This window comes from Brassica napus, chromosome A1 (assembly GCF_020379485.1).
Source record: "Brassica napus cultivar Da-Ae chromosome A1, Da-Ae, whole genome shotgun sequence".
Taxonomy (NCBI): domain Eukaryota; kingdom Viridiplantae; phylum Streptophyta; class Magnoliopsida; order Brassicales; family Brassicaceae; genus Brassica; species Brassica napus.
In genome coordinates this window covers 12,485,537-12,509,854 of record NC_063434.1, presented here as the reverse complement: position 1 = coordinate 12,509,854, position 24,318 = coordinate 12,485,537, and the positions used below count along the sequence as shown (strand labels likewise).

General features: G+C 32.1%; 2 protein-coding genes and 1 long non-coding RNA gene across 6 annotated transcripts; 2 read left to right on the top strand and 1 right to left on the bottom strand.

Moving 5' to 3' along the window:
* The first annotated feature begins 2,097 nt into the window (after positions 1 to 2,097).
* LOC106437917 lies at positions 2,098 to 6,343 on the top strand. 4 transcript variants are annotated; one of them, XM_013878937.3, is made up of 10 exons: positions 2,098 to 2,291; positions 2,603 to 2,853; positions 3,008 to 3,193; positions 3,343 to 3,435; positions 3,703 to 3,885; positions 3,964 to 4,072; positions 4,158 to 4,343; positions 4,490 to 5,475; positions 5,542 to 5,906; positions 5,991 to 6,343. In XM_013878937.3, the coding sequence occupies exons 2-10, from the start codon at positions 2,632 to 2,634 to the stop codon at positions 6,046 to 6,048; spliced, it is 2,388 nt and encodes a 795-aa protein (XP_013734391.1). In that variant the 5' UTR covers positions 2,098 to 2,291; positions 2,603 to 2,631; the 3' UTR covers positions 6,049 to 6,343. The 4 variants fall into 4 exon arrangements, with proteins under 4 accessions (XP_013734391.1, XP_013734389.1, XP_013734392.1 ...); XM_013878935.3 differs by having other exon boundaries at positions 2,125 to 2,291; positions 2,600 to 2,853; XM_013878934.3 differs by lacking the exon at positions 2,098 to 2,291 and having other exon boundaries at positions 2,339 to 2,853.
* A 1,847-nt stretch (positions 6,344 to 8,190) lies between these two features.
* On the bottom strand, positions 8,191 to 9,933 carry LOC106443534. Its single transcript, XR_001288035.3, has 2 exons — positions 8,871 to 9,933; positions 8,191 to 8,437 (listed from the first exon to the last, which is right to left on the bottom strand). It is a non-coding gene; the product is annotated as an uncharacterized LOC106443534 (long non-coding RNA).
* Positions 9,934 to 9,943: 10 nt separating this feature from the next.
* LOC106437916 (probably inactive leucine-rich repeat receptor-like protein kinase IMK2) lies at positions 9,944 to 12,824 on the top strand. Its single transcript, XM_013878933.3, has 2 exons — positions 9,944 to 11,937; positions 12,030 to 12,824. Exons 1-2 carry the CDS (start codon positions 10,143 to 10,145, stop codon positions 12,650 to 12,652), a joined length of 2,418 nt encoding a protein of 805 aa, XP_013734387.2. The 5' UTR covers positions 9,944 to 10,142; the 3' UTR covers positions 12,653 to 12,824.
* Positions 12,825 to 24,318: the final 11,494 nt, after the last annotated feature.

Genomic DNA, 24,318 nt, shown 5'->3' with positions numbered 1-24,318 from the left:
AATAAGTTGGTACATATAAATATATATTATATTTTTTGTTAAACTAACTATCAAAATGATTTGTAGTGTACAAAAGAATATTCTCAATTCTTTTTTAAATAAAAGTTGTGGAATTACCTAATATGATTATAACATATATATCAGAATAAATGATTATGAATAAAAAATATCTGATAAAAAAAATTATGTTATCAAAAGAAATTTAAACAATCACATTAAACATATAATAAAAAATTAGATTTTTTCTTATATGTTATATTTTGAATTTTTAAACACGACTATAAATTACTAAAAATGGTAAAAAGTCTCACATTGAAACTTTTGTGATAAGAGGTTTAATTGTTTTTTGTTCAAGTAAGATACAAATGATCATAAATCGTATGAATATGAAGTCTCATTAATAAATATTCATATATTTATATTAATATAATTTAAATTAAATTATATACTATATAAAAATATATTACTATGTTAATTTTAAAGTTTCCATTGAAAAATAATTGTGATCTTAATATGTTAATTTTTGAAATTTCTATTAAAAAATCTCACATTAAAAAATTTGTGATTAATAATTTAAATTTTTGTTACAACAAATATACAAATGTTAATAAAATCATATGAATAGGAAGTGTCAATAATAAATATTTATATTAAAAACTATATATATATCTATGTCAATATCACTAAAGTTTAATTATTTACCATATAAAGTAAGTAAAATAACTGTTTTGATTTATTTACGAAAAACATGATTGTAAATAAACAAAATATATTGGTTTTGATTTATGTGTTTACTCTAATGTATATAGTTTTATGCATGTAAATTATTTTTAAATAGATGATTTCTAATATGTTATTTGATCTTAATAATCCCAAAAATACACTTTTTCAAATTGAAGTGGTTTTTAATATTGGAAACAATATATATATATTGTTTTATTCAAATTAAATATTTTAGTTTTGATTTTTATTCCTAAAAAGCTTTTAATGAAATATCATGACAAGATTCCAATCATCTTCTTTTGATTTTGTTCGAAAAATGAGAGATTTGATCATTCGTCTAATAAAAAGAAATATTTAATCTGCTATCCTTGTTTCCAAACAATTCTCATTTAATCTGTTATCCAAGTTTCCAAACGACAGAATCTATAAATGAGAAAAAAATACGGTGACTAAATATGGAAAAAAATATATTTAATCTGTTATCTTTATTTCCAAACAACTTTCATTTAATCTACTATCTAAGTTTTCAAAAGTAACAAAATGTACTTCAGTTTTAATAATATAGAAGAGCTGTAATACGTCAACTCTTCAACAACGATAATACATTTAAGAGACAAAAATTTGTATTTGTCATTTTACAATAGATAAATAATTTAGTGTTGCAAAATGTTAAAACCATTTAATGAACAAACATTTATATAAAAAACTCACTCTACGCATACGCGCGGGTTATCATCTAGTATCTAATTAATTCCTCACATTACATGTTCATTAAATAGATGTATACTAGATTACGCTTCACCAACAAATAAGCATGCATTAAGACAATCTCCAATATATTCCCATATTTTTATCTTTAAAATAGAAAAAATTATAATAAGAATGAATTTTGCTCTAATGTATTTTTTAAAACTCAAATTTATAAATATAGAGTAAAATATAGAAGAATGATGTATCTTCGTTTACAAATAAAGGAAAATATACCAACCTCTGTTTTAGAAACAAAAATAGAGGTGAACTGAAATGATTTTACCTTTAAATACTATTACGAAAGTAAAAAATATGATGAGTTTGTGATATTCTAAGTTAAAAATAAAACAAATAAGCATGCATGTCATAATATGCACTCTAGGGTTATAGAATAGGGCTATTAACTTGTGATATTGGTAATCCTTACAATTTCTTTAAGAATTTTGTAATTTATACTTAGGTTAGTATGTTCTTATATACATAGTTTCATTGTCACTGTTCTCTCCTCATTTGCTCATGTTGTGTATAATAATCTGATAGGTAAAAAGTTGAACAAAATGTGACACAAAATAGAGAATCCTTTTTAGAGGCTTAAAAGGGCCCAGCCCAAAGAAATAGTAAGAAATAAAATTAAAATATTCTGCCCTCTTTCTCTGCGAAGCGTTCATCAATTCATCAGACCAATAAATCCCTAGATCTCGTTTTGATGCCTTCATCTTCACCGGACATATAAATCCCTCGATTTCTTCTTTTTTTTTTTTGGTGTGCTCGTACTGCTTGGCAACTCTCCGTATTCAGCGATTCTCTTCTCCTTTTCGGTAGTGACCTCTCCTTGTTAACTCTTTTTTTTTTGCCAAAAAAAAAAAAACTAAAAGTAAACTGCCATCATCAGTTTTGTCTTTGCGCTTATCTGAACTGAATCCTTATGTTAAATCGGATTGAATTTTCAAATCACACTTTTCCAAAATTATTTGTTAATTTCGTGTTAGAACTCGTAGCGGTTTCATCTATGCAAGTTTAGAAAAAACCAATGGGTGTTTATTCGAGTTTCGTCTATTTTGTGATGTTGAGTTTAAGTGATCATATGCTGTAATGATTAGTTTTTGTGTTTGGTACATTTTTGTAGCAGGTTTTCTTTTTTTTTTGTTCTACTCTTTCATGGCGGCGGATCTTGATGATTGGTCTGTAATGGAAGAGACTTCATCCTCATTTCAGCCGCCTCCTCGGTCTCTCCCAGTTCAGCCCGAGTTCTGGAACAGAGTTGAGGAAGCCACCCGTGAAATTATAGAGCATGTTCATCCAACACTTGTGTCAGAGGATCGAAGAAGAGATGTAATTGATTATATGCAAAGACTAATCAGAATGACTCTTGGTTGTGAGGTTCGTTCTCTTGAAACCTCCTCTGTTAATATCTTTATAACACTGGCCTTTGTCTATGCATTGACATGTGGATTCTTATCAATACTGTGTTTTGTGATTCTTATGTTGATGGCTTTCTTTGTATAACTTTATTTAGTATGTGTGTGTGTTTCAGGTACATTCTTTTGGATCAGTCCCATTGAAAACGTATCTTCCTGATGGAGATATTGATCTCACAGCTTTTGGTGGACCGTGTCACGAGGAAGATTTGGCCCACCAAGTTTTCACTGTACTTGAGAGGGAGGAACATAATGTGGGTGCTCAGTTTATGATTAAGGATGTCCAGTTAATACGAGCTGAGGTTCGCTTATCAACTCTCTGTCTTATTCAGGATTTATATTTTAAAATATAAACTAGTTTCTGTCGTGAGTTAAGTGTTTATGCATGTTGATCTTTTTTCTTTTTTTTTGGTAATCTCTTAAGTAGCAAGCTTTTCTTATTTGTTTGCAGGTTAAGCTTGTTAAATGTCTGGTGCAGAACATTGTGGTAGATATCTCTTTCAATCAGCTCGGTGGGATTTGTACTTTGTGCTTTCTCGAGAAGGTAATATGCCCCTCTTCAGTATCACCATGCTGTGTCTAACAAATTTAACTAACCTTTTTAATGATAAATATATATATATATATATTAATGCTTTATTATCTGTTCAATATATCAATTGCATGAATTGTTTTCTGTTAACTCAATAGATTTTCTTAAATATTCTAAATTTTTGCAATGTCACATGCGTGTAATAACATGTTTAAAGAGCATTTTCATAGGATGCAATAGTAGAAGGCAAAGATTGACGTTGACGATTTGATTACGCAGATCGATCACCTCATTGGAAAGGACCATCTCTTCAAGAAAAGTATCATACTCATCAAAGCTTGGTGCTACTATGAGAGCCGTATTCTTGGGGCTCTACATGGATTGATCTCAACATATGCTCTGGAGACGTTGGTCTTATATATTTTCCATCTCTTCCACTCATCGTTGGATGGCCCACTAGCTGTAAGAATGTACATTTTGAAGAGAGGAATCATGGTTAAAGTCTCATCTTTGATTTACAAAAGCTTTTGTTTTCTATAGGTTTTATACAAATTTTTGGACTACTTCAGCAAGTTTGACTGGGATAACTATTGCATTAGCCTGAGTGGTCCAGTCATCCTTTCCTCACTATCACTACCAGAAATCGTTGGTAAGCATTTCCACAAGTTATTATAAACTGAGATTATTATTTTTTAATTTCAGTGTCTGCATTTCTTTCTTTTTTCTTATTGTAGTTGAGACTCCAGAAAATGGCGGGAAAGATCTACTGCTGACAAGTGAGTTCCTCAAGGAATGTTTGGAGTTGTACTCTGTACCTTCAAGAGGATTTGAGACAAACCCACGTGTGTTTCCAGTGAGGCATCTCAATATAATTGATCCACTTAAGGAAAATAACAATCTTGGCCGCAGCGTTAGCAAAGGTTTACTGCTAATTCTTTTTCTCCAACCATCACTAGATTTTTTAATCGTTAAACTTAGTATGTTCTGTCCGTGGAGTTTTATGATCTAGAATACTCTGTTTCGGTAAAATTGTAAGGTGGATGGTTATTACTTTGTCTTACTTCAGGTAACTTCTATCGCATAAGAAGTGCATTCACATATGGTGCTCGAAAGCTTGGGCAAATCTTTTTGCAGTCAGAAGAAGACATAAGTTTTGAGCTTCGTAAGTTCTTCTCAAACATGCTACACCGACATGGAAGTGGCCAGAGGCCTGATGTTGTTCCCTACGTAAGGTTCCATAGGTCGCATGCTTCTGCTGCCAACCATTTCCAAGATGGTCAAATGGCTTATGAATCGGAATCTTCTAGTTCATCTGGTGCTGCTGCTGCTGCTGGGAATGGTAGACATGACCAGGAAGACTTGTTGTGTGCAGGAGGACCCAATGTATTGAGTACATCTAGGCTTGATGTAAGCGGATTACATGTTGAAACAACCCCTTCTGGAGATGCAAAAGAAGAGTTGGCTAGTGTGAGCTTTCAAAAGCTTGAAATTTCCGAAGATGCTATGGAAAGTGTCTCTCCTTTGAATGGTAAACATCATCACATCAGTAATGGTGAAGTATTAAATGGAAAAGGGGTGGAGAATTTTTCCAAAAGGGTGCATAGTAATGAGAACGTGAACGACCATGTTGGTCATGAAGGTTCAGTGCATAACACCTCACTCATGGATCCAGTAGCTGTGATACAAGAGGATATGCATCTTCAATATTCTGGTCATTCTGTTTCGGACACCCCAAGTTTGTTGTCTGACCTCACAGGAGATTATGAGAGCCAGCTTAACAGTTTACGGTATGGGCGTTGGTGGTTTGAATATGTCCAAAACGGTCCTTTGTCTCCACTATCTCCTCATGGACTTCCGAACAACAATTCATGGGAAGTAGTTCGACACGCATTGCCATTCGGACGGAATGCCCCCGGAGGACCAGTAAACGTTAACGGAGTTGTTCCGAGACAAGTTTTCTTTCATATGAACCCTCAGATGATTCCAAATGCTAATTTTGGTATCGAGGAATTGCCCAAGCCACGAGGAACTGGGACGTACTTTCCCAATGCGGTAAATTACTTATGCTTCCGTTTTTGACAATGTCAGAACAAGCCTCTTAATGTCTCTTTTGTGCAGAACTTTTACAGAGATAGACCGTTCCCTCCAAGAAGAAACTCAAACCAAACTAGGTCGCCACGTAACAATGGCCGTAGCATGGCACATTTTCACTCTGACCATCGTCGTCAACAGCTTCATCATCAACATCATTCCAACCAAGCAAATGGTTCTAGTGATATGAGTCAAGTTGATTCGTTTGAAAGCTTCTCTGATACCAATGGGTCTGTAAATCATCAACATGAGATGGCTCCAGATTTTAGATCTACGGAGGCTGAGCTACGCTCCCCTCCCGAGGGCAGTAGTCAGAGTGACCTGAGCGTTGAAGGTTATTATAATCAGTCACATCGCCCAACATCTATACCCTCCTCCACGGAGGAAGATCGGTACAATCTCTTATTACCTTTATTTGGCTATTCATCAAATCCACTTCATTGTGTCTAACTCATTGTGGGTATATGTATATTTAGGGGAACACCTTTGCAGTCATACTATTTGGCGGATGATCACGAGTTCCCTCCCTTGTAGCTCTGATCTGATCTCGCAAAAACACATGCTCTTTAGATCGTTATAGGAACAAGTATAGCTTTTCTAACTTGTTTTATCTCCTACGCTCTCTCCCACAGAAGAAAAATATATATGGAACTTGTTTGTTTTGGGCTGTGTTTTTTTCTTTCCTTCTTGTATGTTATTTTTGCTGTAGAATTTATCTATATGTAACTTTATCATCGAAGTCTCAAACTCCGTGGACAAAACCTTTGAAGAGCTTTGTATTTTATACTTAGACAGGTTTGTGAGTGTATTATAGGATCTGTTTTTCCAACGTTCCCTGTTTTATTGTCATAACTCATGGTTTTTCACGTTGATGCCTTCCGAGTTGATTTATTCTTCTCAGTGATGAGGATATAGATTGTATTAAATTTTTGGGTGTAAATATTTGGTAAATAAAAAGTTGAGCAAAATGTGTTTACATTTGGCGGAGTTAGTCGATCTGACCATTATTCCCGAGTAAATTAACCATTATGCAATCATCGGTTAAGCAGACCATTTTAACTTTAATCCATCTCGTTTGACTTGTAACACAATTATTCAACAAAGAGGGAGGAGCTTAAAAAAAATTTGATTCTTGATTCCTTTTTTTATGTTCAAATCCGAATCAACGTCGATGATTAATCCAAAGCATGGCCATAGGTTTTTAAAAGGGAAAATCTCCAAAATAACACCTTTCTAAGTTTATGTCACAAAAATAGCTCTCAAAAACTAAAATGACCAAAATAACATTTTATCTTCTGAAAAATTTAATTTTATTTTATTTTTCAAAATTTGAAATCTTATCCCCAAAACCCAACTCTAAACCCTAAAACCTAAACTCTAAACCGTAAACCGTAAACACTAAACTCTAAACCCTAAGCCCTAAACCCCACCCCTTAACTCTAAACCCTAACGTCTAAATTAATTTACCATTGGAGTATAAGTGTATATTTATTTCTTTTGATAAAACATTAAGTGCTATTTTGGTCATTTTTATTCTTAGAGGCTATATTTATCCTAGTCATTTTCTCTTTTTAAAACCTTAGAATTGTTTTTGGAGATATGCAGGTGGATGCACTAACAAGGGCACGGGTCACGTGCCCCTACTAATTTTTATTTTTTCTTAAGTAACATAAATTAATTTGATGAACTACTGTTAGTTTACTGAAGAAAATTGAAAATGTGCCCTCATCACAGCTTTTTCTTACTGTCTCTAATATTGTGCCCCCGATTAGAAACGTTTTTAAATCCGCCCGTCATATGCTTGCTTGTAGTAGCAATGTCTAATAAGTATTAGCTTTGATAGGAGCTTCCCTTTTGTTATTCACTTTCTACTTATGTCCCTATCAGATTTGCTTCTCATTTCTGAGATTGTTCTTGAACACTAGGTTGGTTCTCCTACTTACAAACGGTTTGATTCCAACTATGAGTTTGCATGATCACCGAAGCGGCGTATTTAGCCAGATTAATTGTGGACCAAGCAACCATGATCCTTGGTCACATAAGATGTTTCTTCCATTTATTATCTGGCAAGAAGAGTCCTTAAATCTAGTTGATTTCTCTTTAAGACACATTTTTATCTTTTTTGACACTATAAGACACAATGTGCTGGAGGCACACATTCACGGTTTTCTAGATGTCTTTTTGACATGAATACCATTTTCTCAGCGACAGAAAACAAATGAGTGTAATTGTTTTATTTTGTTTAGTTAGACATCTGGAGTTTTCTATCTAGTTAGGCGTCTGAAATTATTAACGTTGATGTACAGGATAAAGTGTCAATTTACGACCATTGCTTTATATTTTTATTATTATTCATTTCCTTATCTATTTTTGATTTGATTTTTCTCAGATTTTACGATACACAAAACAAATATAATTGTTACAATAAATTATATTTTCTTTTTTTCTATATTTTAAGATCTATTTTCATACATATTTTTTATATATTTTAGAATATATATAAATAAATGCATGGACATAAAAAGTGTGGATGAGAAAAATCTAAACATATAGGAAAAATATATAAACAAAAAAAAGATGTGGACATTGATGGATAAAAAATGTGAAAAACTTTGAAAAACTCAAACACAAAAATTGTTTGTGTTCGTAGTTGAGAACTTGTTTTAAGAGGTTGGAGGTTATAACTTTGTCCAACAAAGCTTTTAATGGTTTTTCTTTCCTTAGTCAGTATGACTAAATTTGTGGACATTGATACAAAAAAGTATGAACGGACATCTGCAGAGTTGTTGTGTCCTTAGAACAAAGCAACACAATATCTGTTTTAATATGTGGATGCAACATCTCTCCGGATTTACTTACAAAAAATTCTAGAGTTTGTGAACTTTTGTCTCTTCTCCTCTGTTTTCATGAGTGAAAACACATCCTAAATCCAATTAACCAAACAAAAATAGCATGTTCAGTAAACAGAGAAGGGCCGATTGTATTACGAAGCTCTTATGTAAACACTTAAAAATCATGAAGGATTTATAATAGTCAACAAACAAGAGTTTACATCATCCGTAAAATCTCTAATAGAAACATCACAGAGCATATCCATAAACTCATTGTGTGAAAAAAAGAAGAAGAAGAATCTGGTGTTTTTTAAAGCAAACAGAATCACAAAACAGAATCACAACCCCATTGTGCTTTGGATTTTATGGATGAAAAAAAGAAGAAGAATATGGGGAAGATGTTCAAAGTGAAAGCTTCAGCGACTGATACGTAAAAATTGAAAGCCAAAGAACCCAAAACCTTTGTAGCTGAAGGTGTAGTGTGAGGAGGGGATTTGGCCACCGATTTCGATGAAAATCACTTACCCAAACTGGCTTCAGTATCCACGGAGGAGCTCAAAGGGTTTGATGGAGGTGAGTTCAGTGACTTTGGAGACGTCACTTTTGATTCGACGAACGAGATTTGGTAACTCCATGGCTGAGAGATGGAACGAGAGGTAAGAAGAGCTTGTTGATGAAGATAGGATTCGAGAGAACAGATCCTGACGGCGACGACGCCTCCGTTACCAGTGACGTCAATAGAGCGCATAGAGAGGAAGGAGAGGAAGAAAAGAAATTGTCACGATTAGGGTTCATAAAATTGGGAAAGTGATTTTGAAAGTCAATCGTAAATCGAAAGAGGAGAGAGAATAAATCTTTTTGTATATTTTTACTTTATTTGTTTGGTAACCGGACAATTTGTGTTTAGTTAGGAAAATAGAAATGTATTTTGGTAGCTTAGTTGAGGGTAGAAATGACAAACCATCTAAAAAAAATGTGTGTCATGCAGAAAGTGTCTTTATGTGTAAATGAAAAGTGAGAATGTGTCTGTAAGTATAAATTTTTCAATCTTTTACTATACAACCATAAACCTTTCACTCGAACAAATCAACTGGATATACTCCGGAAAATCCAATTTGACATCCTATTCCGAATCACCGAATTTTCAAGCCGATGGAGTTGGGCTTGAATTGGGCCACGTTATGGATTTTGGAATGTTACCGTGTATACATATGTGTTTACTATTGCTGGTAGTGTTGATGTGGCCGAAAAAGTGTCAAACTTTTGACCGAGTCATAGGATAGAATCTTTTTAGTTTGTTGTTGTCTGAACATAAAAATAGAATTATAGATTAGCGAGTTTGGAACAATTATTATTAGGACGACCCCCACGGTCACAATCTCTGTACCATCCAACGACTATCGAGACATTTTAATTAAATCATTAAGATTAAAACGGTCGAAATGGCTTTATAGCCGTTGGTCATGTTTCTCTCGCTTCCCGTTTCTTTTTGTTTGGCCGAAGAAGTAAAACTAGCCGTTACAATAAACATAAACAAAACTTATGTCTTTGTCTTCTTCTTCCTCCACTCTCACCATAATTACTCTTGGCCTCAACACCTCACTCATTCACAAATTCATTTCCCTCTCTCACTAAAAATCAAACTTCTTTCTCTCTAACTCTCATTCTTTGCTGTCATCCAAAAACAAACGAAAAGAAGAAGACAACAAAGAACTATAACTCTGCTGCTCTTCTTCATCTTTCTTCTTCTGTTTTCATTTTTTCCTTCTTTTTTCTTTTTACTTTGATAGTTTAGAAATGAATCAGCTTCACAAAAACCCATTTCGGATTTATGAAATTAGTTTCCATTTTTGCACGAGTATCTTCTTGTGTCTCTTACTCTTGTCTGCTCAAGCTGTTGCAGGTGGTGGAGGTGGTGGTCACTCCTGGGATGGGATCGTGGTGACTCAGGGAAACTATCAGGCGCTCCAAGCAATCAAACACGAACTCATCGACTTCACCGGAGTTCTCAGAAGCTGGAACGACTCTTCCACCACCAGTGTTTGCTCCGGCGGATGGGCTGGAATCAAATGCCTTCGAGGCCAAGTGGTAGCCATTCAGCTCCCATGGAAAGGACTCGGTGGCACTATCTCTGAGAAGATCGGACAGCTTCAGAATCTCAGAAAACTTAGCCTCCACGACAACGTCATCGCCGGTTCGGTTCCCCGTTCCCTTGGCTATCTCAAGAACCTCCATGGAGTCTATCTCTTCAACAACCGTCTCTCTGGTTCAGTCCCAGCTTCACTTGGAAACTGTCCTCTTCTCCAGAATCTTGATCTTAGCAACAACCAGCTATCTGGTATGATCCCGGCTAGTCTTGCTGAGTCCACCAGGCTCTATAGGCTCAATCTCAGCTTCAATTTACTCTCCGGCCCCCTTCCGGTTATGATACCCAGATCACATACCCTCACTTTTCTTGACCTTGGGCATAACAACCTCTCTGGCTCCATACCAGACTTTTTAGTTAATGGCTCTCACCCTCTCAAAAAGCTGAACCTAGACCACAATCTCTTCTCTGGAGCTGTTCCCTTGTCCCTCTGCAAGCAGAGCATGCTGGAAGAGGTTTCATTAAGCCATAACCAGCTCTTTGGTTCCATTCCCAAGGAATGTGGGGCTCTTCTACACCTTCAGAGCCTTGATTTGTCTTACAACTCAATCAACGGAACCATCCCAGATGCCATCGATAGACTGCACAACCTGACAGTGCTTAACCTCAAGAGAAACAAGATCAATGGTCCCATCCCAGAGAGAATCGGGAACATATCTGGAATCAGACAACTTGATCTGTCTGAAAACAACTTCACAGGTCTAATCCCTCCCTCTCTAGCCAACCTGGCGAATCTTTCTTCATTCAACGTCTCCTTCAACACGCTCTCTGGTCCTGTCCCGCCTATCCTCTCCAGAAAGTTCAACTCAAGCTCTTTCGTGGGAAACATTCAGCTCTGTGGCTACAGTTCCTCGACTCCCTGCCCTTCTCCTAAACCTCATCACCCTCCCACCCTTTCACCTACCTCACCACAAAAACCAAGAAAACACCACAGAAAACTCTCGGTCAAAGATATAATCCTAATCACCATAGGAGCTCTTCTAGCCCTTCTCCTTCTCTTGTGCTGCATATTACTCTGCTGTCTGATCAAGAAACGTGCAGCCTTGAAACAAAAAGACGGCAAGGACAAGATCACCGCAAAGACAGCAACCGCAACTGCTGCAGCAACAGCAGGAGGTGAGATGGGAGGAAAGCTAGTCCATTTCGATGGTCCGTTTGTGTTCACTGCCGACGACCTCCTCTGCGCCACGGCTGAGATCATGGGGAAAAGCACTTACGGCACAGCATACAAGGCGACACTGGAAGACGGAAACGAGGTCGCTGTGAAACGGCTGAGAGAGAAAACAACCAAAGGGGTCAAAGAGTTCGAAGCAGAGGTCACAGCTTTAGGCAAGATTCGACACGCCAATCTACTTGCACTAAGAGCTTACTACTTAGGACCTAAAGGAGAGAAGCTCCTCGTCTTCGATTACATGTCTAAAGGCTCCCTCTCTGCGTTTCTTCACGGTAAGCACAACAACATAAAAAAAAAAAACCTTAACTTTGATTTGATTTGGGGAATTATTCTGATTTTGAATTTGGGAATTGAAAATCAACAGCACGAGGACCAGAAACCCTAATTCCATGGCAAACAAGGATGAAGATAGCGAAAGGGATCAGCCGCGGCTTAGCTCACCTTCACAAGAACGAGAACATGATCCACGAGAATCTCACGGCCAGCAACATCCTCCTCGACGAGAAGACCAACGCACACATCGCCGACTACGGCCTCTCCCGCCTCATGACTGCCGCCGCCGCCACCAACGTGGTCGCAACCGCCGGAACTCTCGGATACAGAGCGCCGGAGTTCTCGAAGATCAAGAACGCGAGCACGAAGACGGACGTGTACAGCTTAGGGATCATCATACTGGAGCTCTTGACGGGGAAATCTCCGGGAGAGCCGACGAGCGGGATGGATTTGCCTCAGTGGGTGGCGTCGATCGTGAAGGAGGAGTGGACCAATGAAGTGTTCGATCTTGAGCTTATGAGGGAGACCCAAACCGTTGGTGACGAGCTTCTCAATACCTTGAAATTGGCTTTGCATTGTGTTGATCCGTCGCCTGCGGCGAGGCCAGAAGCGATTCAGGTGGTCAATCAGTTGGAGGAGATCAGGCCGGAGACGGAGACGACGACGATTGGATCCGGCAGTGATGGAGCTAAAGAAGAAGAAGAAGGCATATAATAATATATACTTTTAAAACATACTTTTATTATATCATGAAATTATTCTTTGATTATTCATTTAATTTGTTTATACAACATGATTTGAAGTTTCTTGTGTTAGTAATGTACTGGAATAATCATGTCTATTTTTTGGTTGAAGTAATACAATAAATATTTTTTAATTTACTTAATTTCCGTGATTTTTTATTTATGTGTTGCTAATTTGTTATTATGCATTTATTAAGTTACTTACAAAAATACTGGAAGATACTAAAAGATATTTTGCAAATTACACTGAAACATTTAATCAACAAATCTTTTCATTAATCAAATAATCTGAAATAGCAGGAACTTCCATTACTGATAAATAATGGGTCCCACCGAACAACTTTAATCAGGTGTGAAACAAAACACCCACCCACTACATGGAGGCTCGGTGTTGTTGGTTTCTTGTTCATCATCTTCTTCGTTTGGATTGTGGTCACTTTCTTCATTTGGATTCTGGTCAGCTTCTTGTTCTTCTGAAGCTGGTGAAGGACAACCGATTTTTTCTCACATTCTTATGCGATCCTTGGCTCTTCTGTTGAGCCACTACACCTTTGAAAGCTATCTAGATCATGATGTTCTTCTGCAACATGTTAAGAGTAATTAGAGAAAATGACAACAGAAACACCATGTTTAAGAAAATAACAATGACACCTTTTTACCAAAAAAAAACCACGACACTTTTATTTTATCAAAGTGAAGTGTTTTTCAAATATTTTGGAAGATGTTATCTGGAGACACGTACGTTGAGAAGTGTGGGCAGTTGCCCCCAAAATTTTTTTTAGTTTAGTACATACTAGGTTATCCGCGCCTTGCGCGGAATGAACATTATATATATAAATTATTTTATATATTATGTATTTATAACATATTATGAAATAATAAATATATATTGAATAATTAAAAAGTCATTATCTACTACTTATATAAATAAATTGGTACGGACATATAAATAAATTTTATAATTCGAAAAAATATTTTTTCTATTTGATATGATATATAATTAAGTTTAAATGATAGTAACATATATATGATATATTTAATATTAATATTTATTAGATGATGTTTTTTGCTCATATTTTTTTTTATCATTTGTATCTGTTATAGCAAAAAGTCTCGATAACAAAATTTTCACTGTGAGATTAATTGTTTAAGTAATTTATAATATTTTAAAAATTTTAGTTGTCAATATTTTTTCAATTTTTTATCAAAAAATGTTCAAAGTAAATTTCAAAATTAAGATATTTATGTATTTTTATATAGCATATAGTTTAATTTAAAATGATACATATATTTATATATCTTTTATTTTTGATACTTATTAAATGAGACTTTCAACTTATATTTTTTAATTATTTGTATCATGTCATAACAAAAGTTTTAAATCATAGATCACAAAATTTGAATGTGAAACTTTTAACAGTTTTAGTAATTTATACTCATTTTTAAAAATTCAAAATATAATATATAAATTATTTTTTAAATTTTTATTATATGGTTACTATGATTGTTTAATTTATTTTAATGGCTTAAAATTAAACATATATAATTATAATACACACTTATTTTTATCAAATCTTTATTATTTAAAATCATTAATTGTCATATATACTTTAGCCACATTAGGCAATTCCGTAATCTTATTTAAGGAAATAATGAAGCACATTAATAAAGTATTTATTGTGGTTTAATAAAAAATTTATTATATATTTAGATGGACCAACATATTTCTCTAAGGATTCTAAGAATCATTCTTGTGATGATATATGGCTACAAAAAATGTTGCAACGCTTCTCAAATAATATATAGGGGATTATTGAGTAAAATAGTTGTTGCCTCCATATCAAATATCTTATTTGCCCCAGTACATTTTCTCTTTGTTCGGTTTTCTTTTTTCTTAACTAATTTTTGTGTATTCAAATTAGGGGTGTTCAATCTGGATATCGGTTCGGTTTCGGTTCGGTTTTTTTGGTTTTCGGTATTTCGGTTAGTAAAATATAACTACCATTCTAAATCCATATTTACTTCGGTTCGGTTCGGTTCATATACCGTCGATTTTCGGTTTATTCGGTTTTATACCAAAAAACATAATTATTTAGTTTGAGATCATATTATATGAATTTTAGAGTCATATTGTCAACATAGTCATTTATTAAAAATATATTACATGTTCAAATAAATGAACAAAAAAGTAAAAATGCTTCTACCATCAAATAAAATAATCAAATCTATAACTAAAATCAAAGCTTGAAATTTTGAAAATAAAAATATGAAACAAAACAGAAATATGAAAGAAAAGTTTTTTTCACTCTTTCTTATTTATTTTTCATTAAAGTCATGCTTTTTCAATTGAACATGAAATTCTGTTTGTTTACAGATAAGAAAAAAGTTGTAAAAATTTTCCATTAATTATTGTCCATCAAATTTATAATCTTCATATTAATTTAGTGAAGACTAAAATAAACCAAAAAGATCAAAAGAAGACTTAGAAAATAAGATGTCTAAATTGCGATGTATTGTTATTTAATTATAGTTCAAGTGTTTTACAAATTAAGGCTCTTTATTACTATAAAATTATAGTAATAGTTATTAACACAAATTTAACTTATGTAACAAATAGATTTTTATGTATTATTATAAAATAGATACATATTTACGTGTTTCTACTTTTAATCGGTTTTGTTCGGTTTATTCGGTTTAATCGGTTATATACCAAACCATATCCAAATCCTACGGTTTTTATAATATTATATCCATTCGGTTTATATGGTATTACCAAAACCAAACCATATTGTCTATTTCGGTTCGGTTCGGTTCGGTACGGTTCGGTTTTACCATATTGAATAGCCCTAATTCAAATATATTTACCAATTTTCTTTGTTTAATGAGATCATTTGTATAATTTTACTTTATACACTAATTAATAAATGTGATACATACGGACCCATATGATATTTTACGGTATCTTAAAGACTTGTACTAATACATTTCATTTTTTACGTAGAAAGCTTATAAAATTTTAATTCTAATCTTCAAATAGATTGCAGCAATTAAATTTATAATTTTTTTTTGCAGAATTAATTGTTTTGAAGTGATATACTAACATTTTTTTATATTACATCAAAAAGTTAAAATATTTTTACGCAATTCATCATATTTAGTATAATATTGTTTGTTTGATAAACATATAACTAAATAATCAAAATACAATGACTAAAATAATATTTTTATACTTTTTACATTTTGTTAATTTTATAGAAAATAATAGCAAATTATGATATATATTTTACAATGGTATTTTTTCATCATTGATTTTAAATCTCATATTTTAAAATTTATATTACTATTAAAATATAAATAAATTTAACAATATTTAAATTTTGACCCCAATAAAAATAAATTTTGGCTCCGCCACTAGTTATGCTATATATTTTCCCAGTCGTTTTTTTTTGCTACCATTTTATTCCTTTACAATGGCTTATACTTAAAACTAGGTTATTACATATCCTTGAATTTTATACCTGGCTCTCTTAGCTAGATGATCAACAATACTGAACCAAATTTCTAGGTACTTGATGAAAACTAAATCTATTCAATCCTGCTAGAGCTAAGATATCTTGTATTACAGGTGTTGCGTCATGATATTTGCTTTCTTTCCGCTTCTAGCTATCGCTATTTGATCCAAATTTTTGAGCAATTCCATGCAGTCACCTAGAAACACAACTTGTTTATATCCAAGTCGATTTATTTGTTGAACAGCTAGTTACAATTCATTGTGCTACCAAAGGTGACATGGTAGCACTTATTAAGTGCTTGAATTTTGAGAATGCCTTCTTTGCTATAAAAACAATTTTGTCCATTTTTTTTCTTTTTTACCCTTTATATTTCTAAAAATTAATGAAATAAATCAAAAAATTATACAAAATACAAAAAATTGATAAAACACTCATATACACAAACTATTTTTTTTTTTTTAAACTTGATAAATTGAAATTTTAAATTACGTTCTACTAAAAGTATATTTTGTCTTCTACGGAAAATGAGTTAGTAGAAATTGAATTCGAGACTAAACATGTTCATCTAATTTTTTTAGAACGAGCAATCTACTTTTAATTAAACTTTTAAATATGGGGAATACGAATTCTACTAATTGTAAAGTTAACTATTTTTTCTACGAATGCAGTTTCTACTTTTATGAGGTATTCTAACATTCTAAAAATGCAAAATCTATACACTACTCAAATGGCTACATGAAATAGAATCTTCTAATGGGATTTCTGTTTTGGTTTTACGCAGTGTAGAAAGTGTATTCTACGGATAAGAAAACCTGATTTTGGCGAAAATTATGGAAGTTTCAGTTAAGAAAACATTCTAAAAGTATTTATAATATTCTAAGTTCCCTAAAACGTGTATAGGTTGATTTATCTTGTCATAAATATCAAAAAAAAAATTGTAATATTATAACTTCCCTAAAACGTGTATGCATTTTTTTTCATTTTATTAGACTTTTTATCAAAAAGATTATTTAAAAACGTTTCTTAATTTTTTATTAAACTTTTTAATAAAAAGAAATATTTTTCTTTAATTTTAACACTTCTAAAACGTTTGTACAGAAATAAAAATAAAACTTCGTAAACCTTTTTAAAAAAATTATTTTTGTAAAAAGTTTAAAACATTTATAAACTTTTTAATAAAAAAATTAAACTTTTAAATTTTAACGTTTTTCAAACATTTTTTTCATTAAACTTTTCACAATTCAATTAAATCTTTAAATAGTGTTTATTGTGTTTAGTTTTATTAATCAATTAATAGTTTTGAAATTATGAAAAATATACTCAAAGGATAATTAACGATGGATATATATCAAATGGACAACTATATTTTTTTATTCCGTTTTGGCAAAGTTTCCTCTTTTTTTCCTCTCATGAAACTAATCACCAATTAGAATGTTTGGTGCATCTTACTCTCTTACATTAAAACGGAAATATTGAGCAGCCATGTGTCACGGACTGATTTATCGCAGCAATCAGGATGTACGGCCTTAGTACCTTTTCACCCTTGTGGTTACTAAGTCATCCTTTCGGATAAACTCGATCAGCACTTACAGAGAGAAAATGTGAATACTTTTAGAGACAAGTCAGAGCTTTCGTAAGTATTTGTTTTATAACGTGGTGAATGATTTTACAGATGAGGCTTCACCCCCTATTTATATAAAATCACCTCCTCAGCGGATGGTGGAGATCGAACCGATCTAACGGCTCAGATCTTTTCCTTCCTATGAAGTACTTCACCCTTAAGCTACTTTATTCTAAAATATTCTACACACTTCCATCATTATTTTATATTATCCTTACTTAGATATCTTACAAGCTTAACACTTAAGAAAAATATTAAGTATGGTCGGTTTGAAACCTCTCGGTCTCGGCTCATTATTTCTTCAAAAGTTGGGACGTGACACTTGGGTGGCAAGTATCAAAACATCAATCTAACCACATGATCATATCTCGAAGAATCTACAAATATATTTTTCCTACGTCACACTAAATTTACATATAGGTAGAGATTAAGATGAATGAACCACTAAATTTTTGTGCAATTAGGCAACAAAAATCCACTGAAAATAAAGAAGCTTAATGCTTCATAAATTTGCTACTCTTACGAGAGAAAAAGGTTCAGGCTTTTGCTATGTATGAATGAAAAAGTATCAAACTCAAGTTTAATTTCTTATTGAATATGATACAAAAGCTTTGAACAATGTTGATATAGTATGTATTAGAAATAAAGTATCCCACATCGTTTTAGTGAGATATTAACTAATATATAAAGAGTTAGGAATAATCACTAATTAGAAAAATCTATTCAACGTTTGGCACATACGTTGAGAGGGGAGGCAGTTGCCCCCCCCCCCCCCCAATAATTTTTTTAAATTTAATACATATTATAGAGTAAAATAGTTTTTGCTCCCATATCAAAAATCTTACTTGCCCCCAGTACATTTTCTCTTTTCTCGGTTTTCTTTTTTCTTAAATGAGTTTTGTGTATTCAAGTAAATTTACTAATTTTCTTTGTTTAAAAAGAGATCATTTGTATAATTTTACTTTATACACTAATTAATAAATGTGATACATACGGACCCATATGATATTTTACGGTATCTTAAAGACTTGTAATAATACATTTCATTTTTTACGTAGAAAGCTTATAAAATTTTAATTCTAAACTTCAAATAGATTGCAGCAATTAAATTTATAATTTTGTTTTTGCAGAATTAATTGTTTTGAAGTGATATACTAACATTTTTTTTATATTACATCAAAAAGTTAAAATATTTTTACACAATTCATCATATTTAGTATAATATTGTTTGTTTGATAAACATATAACTAAATAATCAAAATACAATGACTAAAATAATATTTTATACTTTTTACATTTTGTTAATTTTATAGAAAATAATAGCAAATTATAATTTATATTTTACAATGGTATTTTTTCATCATTGATTTTAAATCTCATATTTTAAAATTTATATTACTATGAAAATATTAATAAATTTAACAATATTTAAATTTTGACCCCAATAAAAATAAATTTTGGCTCCGCCACTAGTTATGCTATATATTTTCCCAGTCGTATTTTTTTTGCTACCATTTCATTCCTTTACAATGGCTTATACTTAAAACCAGGTTATTACATATCCTTGAATTTTATACCTGGCTCTCTTAGCTAGATGATCAACAATACTGAACCAAATTTCTAGGTACTTGATGAAAACTAAATCTATTCAATCCTGCTAGAGCTAAGATATCTTGTATTACAGGTGTTGCGTCATGATATTTGCTTCCTTTCCGCTTCTAGCTATTGCTATTTGATCCAAATTTTTGAGCAATTCCACGCAGTCACCTAGAAACACAACTTGTATATATCCAAGTCGATTTATTTGTTGAACAACTAGTTACAATTGATTGTGCTACCAAAGGTGACATGGTAGCACTTATTAAGTGCTTGAATTTTGAGAATGCCTTCTTTGCTTGTTAAGGACCATCCTTTTCAAACTCTTTTCAGTTGGTGACTTCCAGGATACATCCGCAATACAATATAGTTTTGTTTCTGGTGGAAGACTCTGAAGATATTTGATCAAAATGTAGTAAAAAATTTAACCTTAAATTGTTAACTCATGTTTTAACGAAAAGTTAATGTAGTTTTGATTTGGTAGAATTTAGAGAAATCATTTTTAAAAGAAATTTTATTTTCCGCTTGAAAAATAAAAAAATGTTGCTGTTGGGTATGAAAAAAAAGGATTATGAATGTATATATCTCTTTGTGGGAAGTCAAAGATTAGTTTCTATATAATACCCTCCATTTTTAGCCAAAATCTTTTTACATATATTCTACGTTGTAGTCAAATAAAAATATAAACAAAATCTCAAATTCCATTTCAGTCTTTTCATTCTTGTGTTTTTAGCCAAAATCCTTTTATAATATTATCTAAAGAAACTCTTGTGTTTTTTATTCAAGATGGAAGGAGAATCCTCTAATGGCCCTCTCATGCTTGGTGGAGTTTCTGAAGTGGCCTCGACATCTGGTCAACTTGGTGATGGTGCTGACAAGGATGAAAGATACGCTTTAAATATACAAGATGCAGAGAGTATGAAATCTAGGCAACGGCCAAGAAGAAGAAAGAGGAGCTCAAGTTTGAAAATAGTAGAAGTTGAGCTCATCTTTCTTCTTGGCTGTTGCATAGATTTCATACTCTCTGCATCTTGAATCTTTCGTCCTTCTCAACATCATCACCAAGTTGATCAGATGTCGAGGCCACTTCAGAAACTCCACCACGCTTGAGAGGATCATTAGATGGATTCTTCTTCCATTTTGAATAAAAACACACAAGAATTTCTTTAGAATAATATATAAAAAGATTTTGGCTAAAACACACAAGAATAAAAAAAACTGAAATGGAATTTGAGATTTTGTTTATATTTTTATTTGACTACAACATAGAATATATGTAAAAAGATTTTGGCTAAAAATGGAGGATATTATAAAGAAGCAAATCTTTGACTTCCCACAATGAGATATATACATTCATAATCCTCTTTTTCATACCCATCGACAACATTTTTTTTGTTTTTCAAACAGAAAATAAATTTTCTTTTGATAATGAAATTTCTCTAAATTCTACGAAGTCAAAACTATATTAACTTTTTGTCAAAACGTGAGTTGACAATTAGAGGTTAAACTTTTTGGAGAAAATTGTCAAATCGGAACAAAAAAACAGCATGGTTTTCTCTTTGCTATAAAAACAATTTTGTCCATTTGTTTTCCTTTTTATCCTTTCTATTTCTAAAAATTAATGAAATAAATCAAAAAATTATAAAAAAATATAAAAAAATTGATAAAACACTCATATACACAAACTGGTTTTTTTTTTTGAAAAACTTGGTAAATTGAAATTTTAAATATGTTCTACTAAAAGTATATTGTGTCTTCTACGGAAAATGGGTTAGTAGAAATTAAATTCCAGACTAAACAAGTTCATCTAATTTTTTTAGAACAAGCAATCAACTTTTAATTAAACTTTCAAATATAAGAAATACAAATTCTACTAATTGTAAAATTATTTACTTTTTCTACGAATGCAGTTTCTACTTTTATGAAGTATTCTAACATTCTAAGAATACAAAATCTATACACTACTCAAACGGCTACATGAAATAGAATCTTCTAATGGGATTTCTGTTTTGGTTCTATGCAGTGTAGAAAGTGTATTCTACGGATAAGAAAACCTGATTTTAGCGAAAATTATTAGGGAGAAGTCAGAGCTTTTGGAAGTATTTGTTTTATAACATGGTGAATGATTTTACGGATGAGGCTTCACCCCCTATTTATATAAAATCACCTCCTCAGCGGATGGTGGAGATCAAACCGATCTAACGGCTCAGATCTTTTCCTTCCTATGAAGTACTTCACCCTTAAGCTACTTTATTCTAAAATATTCTACACACTTCCATCATTATTTTATATTATCCTTACTTAGATATTTTACAAGCTTAACACTTAAGAAAAATATTAAGTATGGTCGGTTTGAAACCTCTCGGTCTCGGCCCATTATTTCTTCAAAAGTTGGGACGTGACACTTGGGTGGCAAGTATCAAAACATCAATCTAACCACATGATCATATCTCGAAGAATCTGCAAATATATTTTTCCTACGTCACACTAAATTTACAGATAAGTAGAGATTAAGATGAATGAACCACTAAATTTTTGTGCAATTAGGCAACAAAAATCCACTGAAACTAAAGAAGCTTAATGCTTCATAAATTTGCTACTCTTACGAGTGAAAAAGGTTCAGGCTTTTGCTATGTATGAATGAAAAGTATCAACCTCAAGTTTAATTTCTTATTGAATATGATACAAAAGCTTTTAACCATGTTGATATAGTATGTATTAGAAATAAAGTATCCCACATTGTTTTCGTGAGATATTAACTAATATATAAAGAGTTAGAAACAATACATTTATCACTAATTAGAAAAATCTATTCAACGTTTGGCACGTACGTTGAGAGGGGAGGCAGTTTGCCCCCCAATATTTTTTTTTAATTTAATACATATTATAGAGTAAAATAGTTTTTGCTCCCATATCAAAAATCTTACTTGCCCCCAGTACATTTTCTCTTTGGTCGGTTTTCTTTTTTCTTAAATGAGTTTTGTGTATTCAAGTAAATTTACTAATTTTCTTTGTTTAATGAGATTATTTTTCGATGTCAAAAAAAAAGAGATCATTTGTATAATTTTAATTTATACACTAATTAATAAATGTGATACATACGGACCCATATGATATTTTACGGTATCTTAAAGACTTGTACTAATACATTTCATTTTTTACGTAGAAAGCTTATAAAATTTTAATTCTAAACTTCAAATAGATTGCAGCAATTAAATTTATAATTTTGTTTTTGCAGAATTAATTGTTTTGAAGTGATATACTAACATTTTTTTATATTACATTAAAAAGTTAAAATATTTTTACACAATTCATCATATTTAGTATAATATTGTTTGTTTGATAAACATATAACTAAATAATCAAAATACAATGACTAAAATAATATTTTTTATACTTTTTACATTTTGTTAATTTTATAGAAAATAATAGCAAATTATAATTTATATTTTACAATGGTATTTTTTCATCATTGATTTTAAATCTCATATTTTAAAATTTATATTACTATGAAAATATTAATAAATTTAACAATATTTAAATTTTGACCCCAATAAAAATAAATTTTGGCTCCGCCACTAGTTATGCTATATATTTTCCCAGTCGTATTTTTTTTGCTACCATTTCATTCCTTTACAATGGCTTATATTTAAAACCAGGTTATTACATATCCTTGAATTTTATACCTGGCTCTCTTAGCTAGATGATCAACAATACTGAACCAAATTTCTAGGTACTTGATGAAAACTAAATCTATTCAATCCTGCAAGAGCTAAGATATCTTGTATTACAGGTGTTGCGTCATGATATTTGCTTCCTTTCCGCTTCTAGCTATTGCTATTTGATCCAAATTTTTGAGCAATTCCACGCAGTCACCTAGAAACACAACTTGTATATATCCAAGTCGATTTATTTGTTGAACAGCTAGTTACAATTGATTGTGCTACCAAAGGTGACATGGTAGCACTTATTAAGTGCTTGAATTTTGAGAATGCCTTCTTTGCTTGTTAAGGACCATCCTTTTCAAACTCTTTTCAGTTGGTGACTTCCAGGATACATCCGCAATACAATATAGTTTTGTTTCTGGTGGAAGACTCTGAAGATATTTGATCAAAATGTAGTAAAAATTTTAACCTCAAATTGTTAACTCATGTTTTAACGAAAAGTTAATGTAGTTTTGATTTGGTAAAATTTAGAGAAATCATTTTTAAATGAAATTTTATTTTTCGCTTGAAAAATAAAAAAAATGTTGCTGTTGGGTATGCAAAAAAAGGATGATGAATGTATATATCTCTTTGTGGGAAGTCAAAGATTTGTTTCTATATAATACCCTCCATTTTTAGCCAAAATCTTTTTACATATATTCTACGTTGTAGTCAAATAAAAATATAAACAAAATCTCAAATTCCATTTCAGTTTTTTTCATTCTTGTGTGTTTTAGCCAAAATCTTTTTATATATTATTCTAAAGAAATTCTTGTGTGTTTTTATTAAAAATGGAAGAAGAATCCATCTAATGATCCTCTCAAGCTTGGTGGAGTTTCTGAAGTGGCCTCGACATCTGATCAACTTGGTGATGATGTTGAGAAGGACGAAAGATTCAAGATGCAGAGAGTATGAAATCTATGCAACAGCCAAGAAGAAAGATGAGCTCAACTTCTACTATTTTCAAACTTGAGCTCCTCTTTCTTCTTCTTGGCCGTTGCCTAGATTTCATACTCTCTGCATCTTGTATATTTAAAGCGTATCTTTCATCCTTGTCAGCACCATCACCAAGTTGACCAGATGTCGAGGCCACTTCAGAAACTCCACCAAGCATGAGAGGGCCATTAGAGGATTCTCCTTCCATCTTGAATAAAAAACACAAGAGTTTCTTTAGATAATATTATAAAAGGATTTTGGCTAAAAA

Coding starts and splice junctions, on each gene's coding strand:
- LOC106437917 (XM_013878934.3), top strand. CDS start 2,566: ATGATTAGTTTTTGTGTTTGGTACATTTTTGTAGCAGGTTTTCTTTTT. Junction 3,886..3,963: donor CGTTGGATGGCCCACTAGCT/GTAAGAATGTAC, acceptor TGTTTTCTATAG/GTTTTATACAAATTTTTGGA. Junction 5,476..5,541: donor GGACGTACTTTCCCAATGCG/GTAAATTACTTA, acceptor TCTTTTGTGCAG/AACTTTTACAGAGATAGACC.
- LOC106437916 (XM_013878933.3), top strand. CDS start 10,143: ATGAATCAGCTTCACAAAAACCCATTTCGGATTTATGAAATTAGTTTC. Junction 11,938..12,029: donor CCTCTCTGCGTTTCTTCACG/GTAAGCACAACA, acceptor GAAAATCAACAG/CACGAGGACCAGAAACCCTA.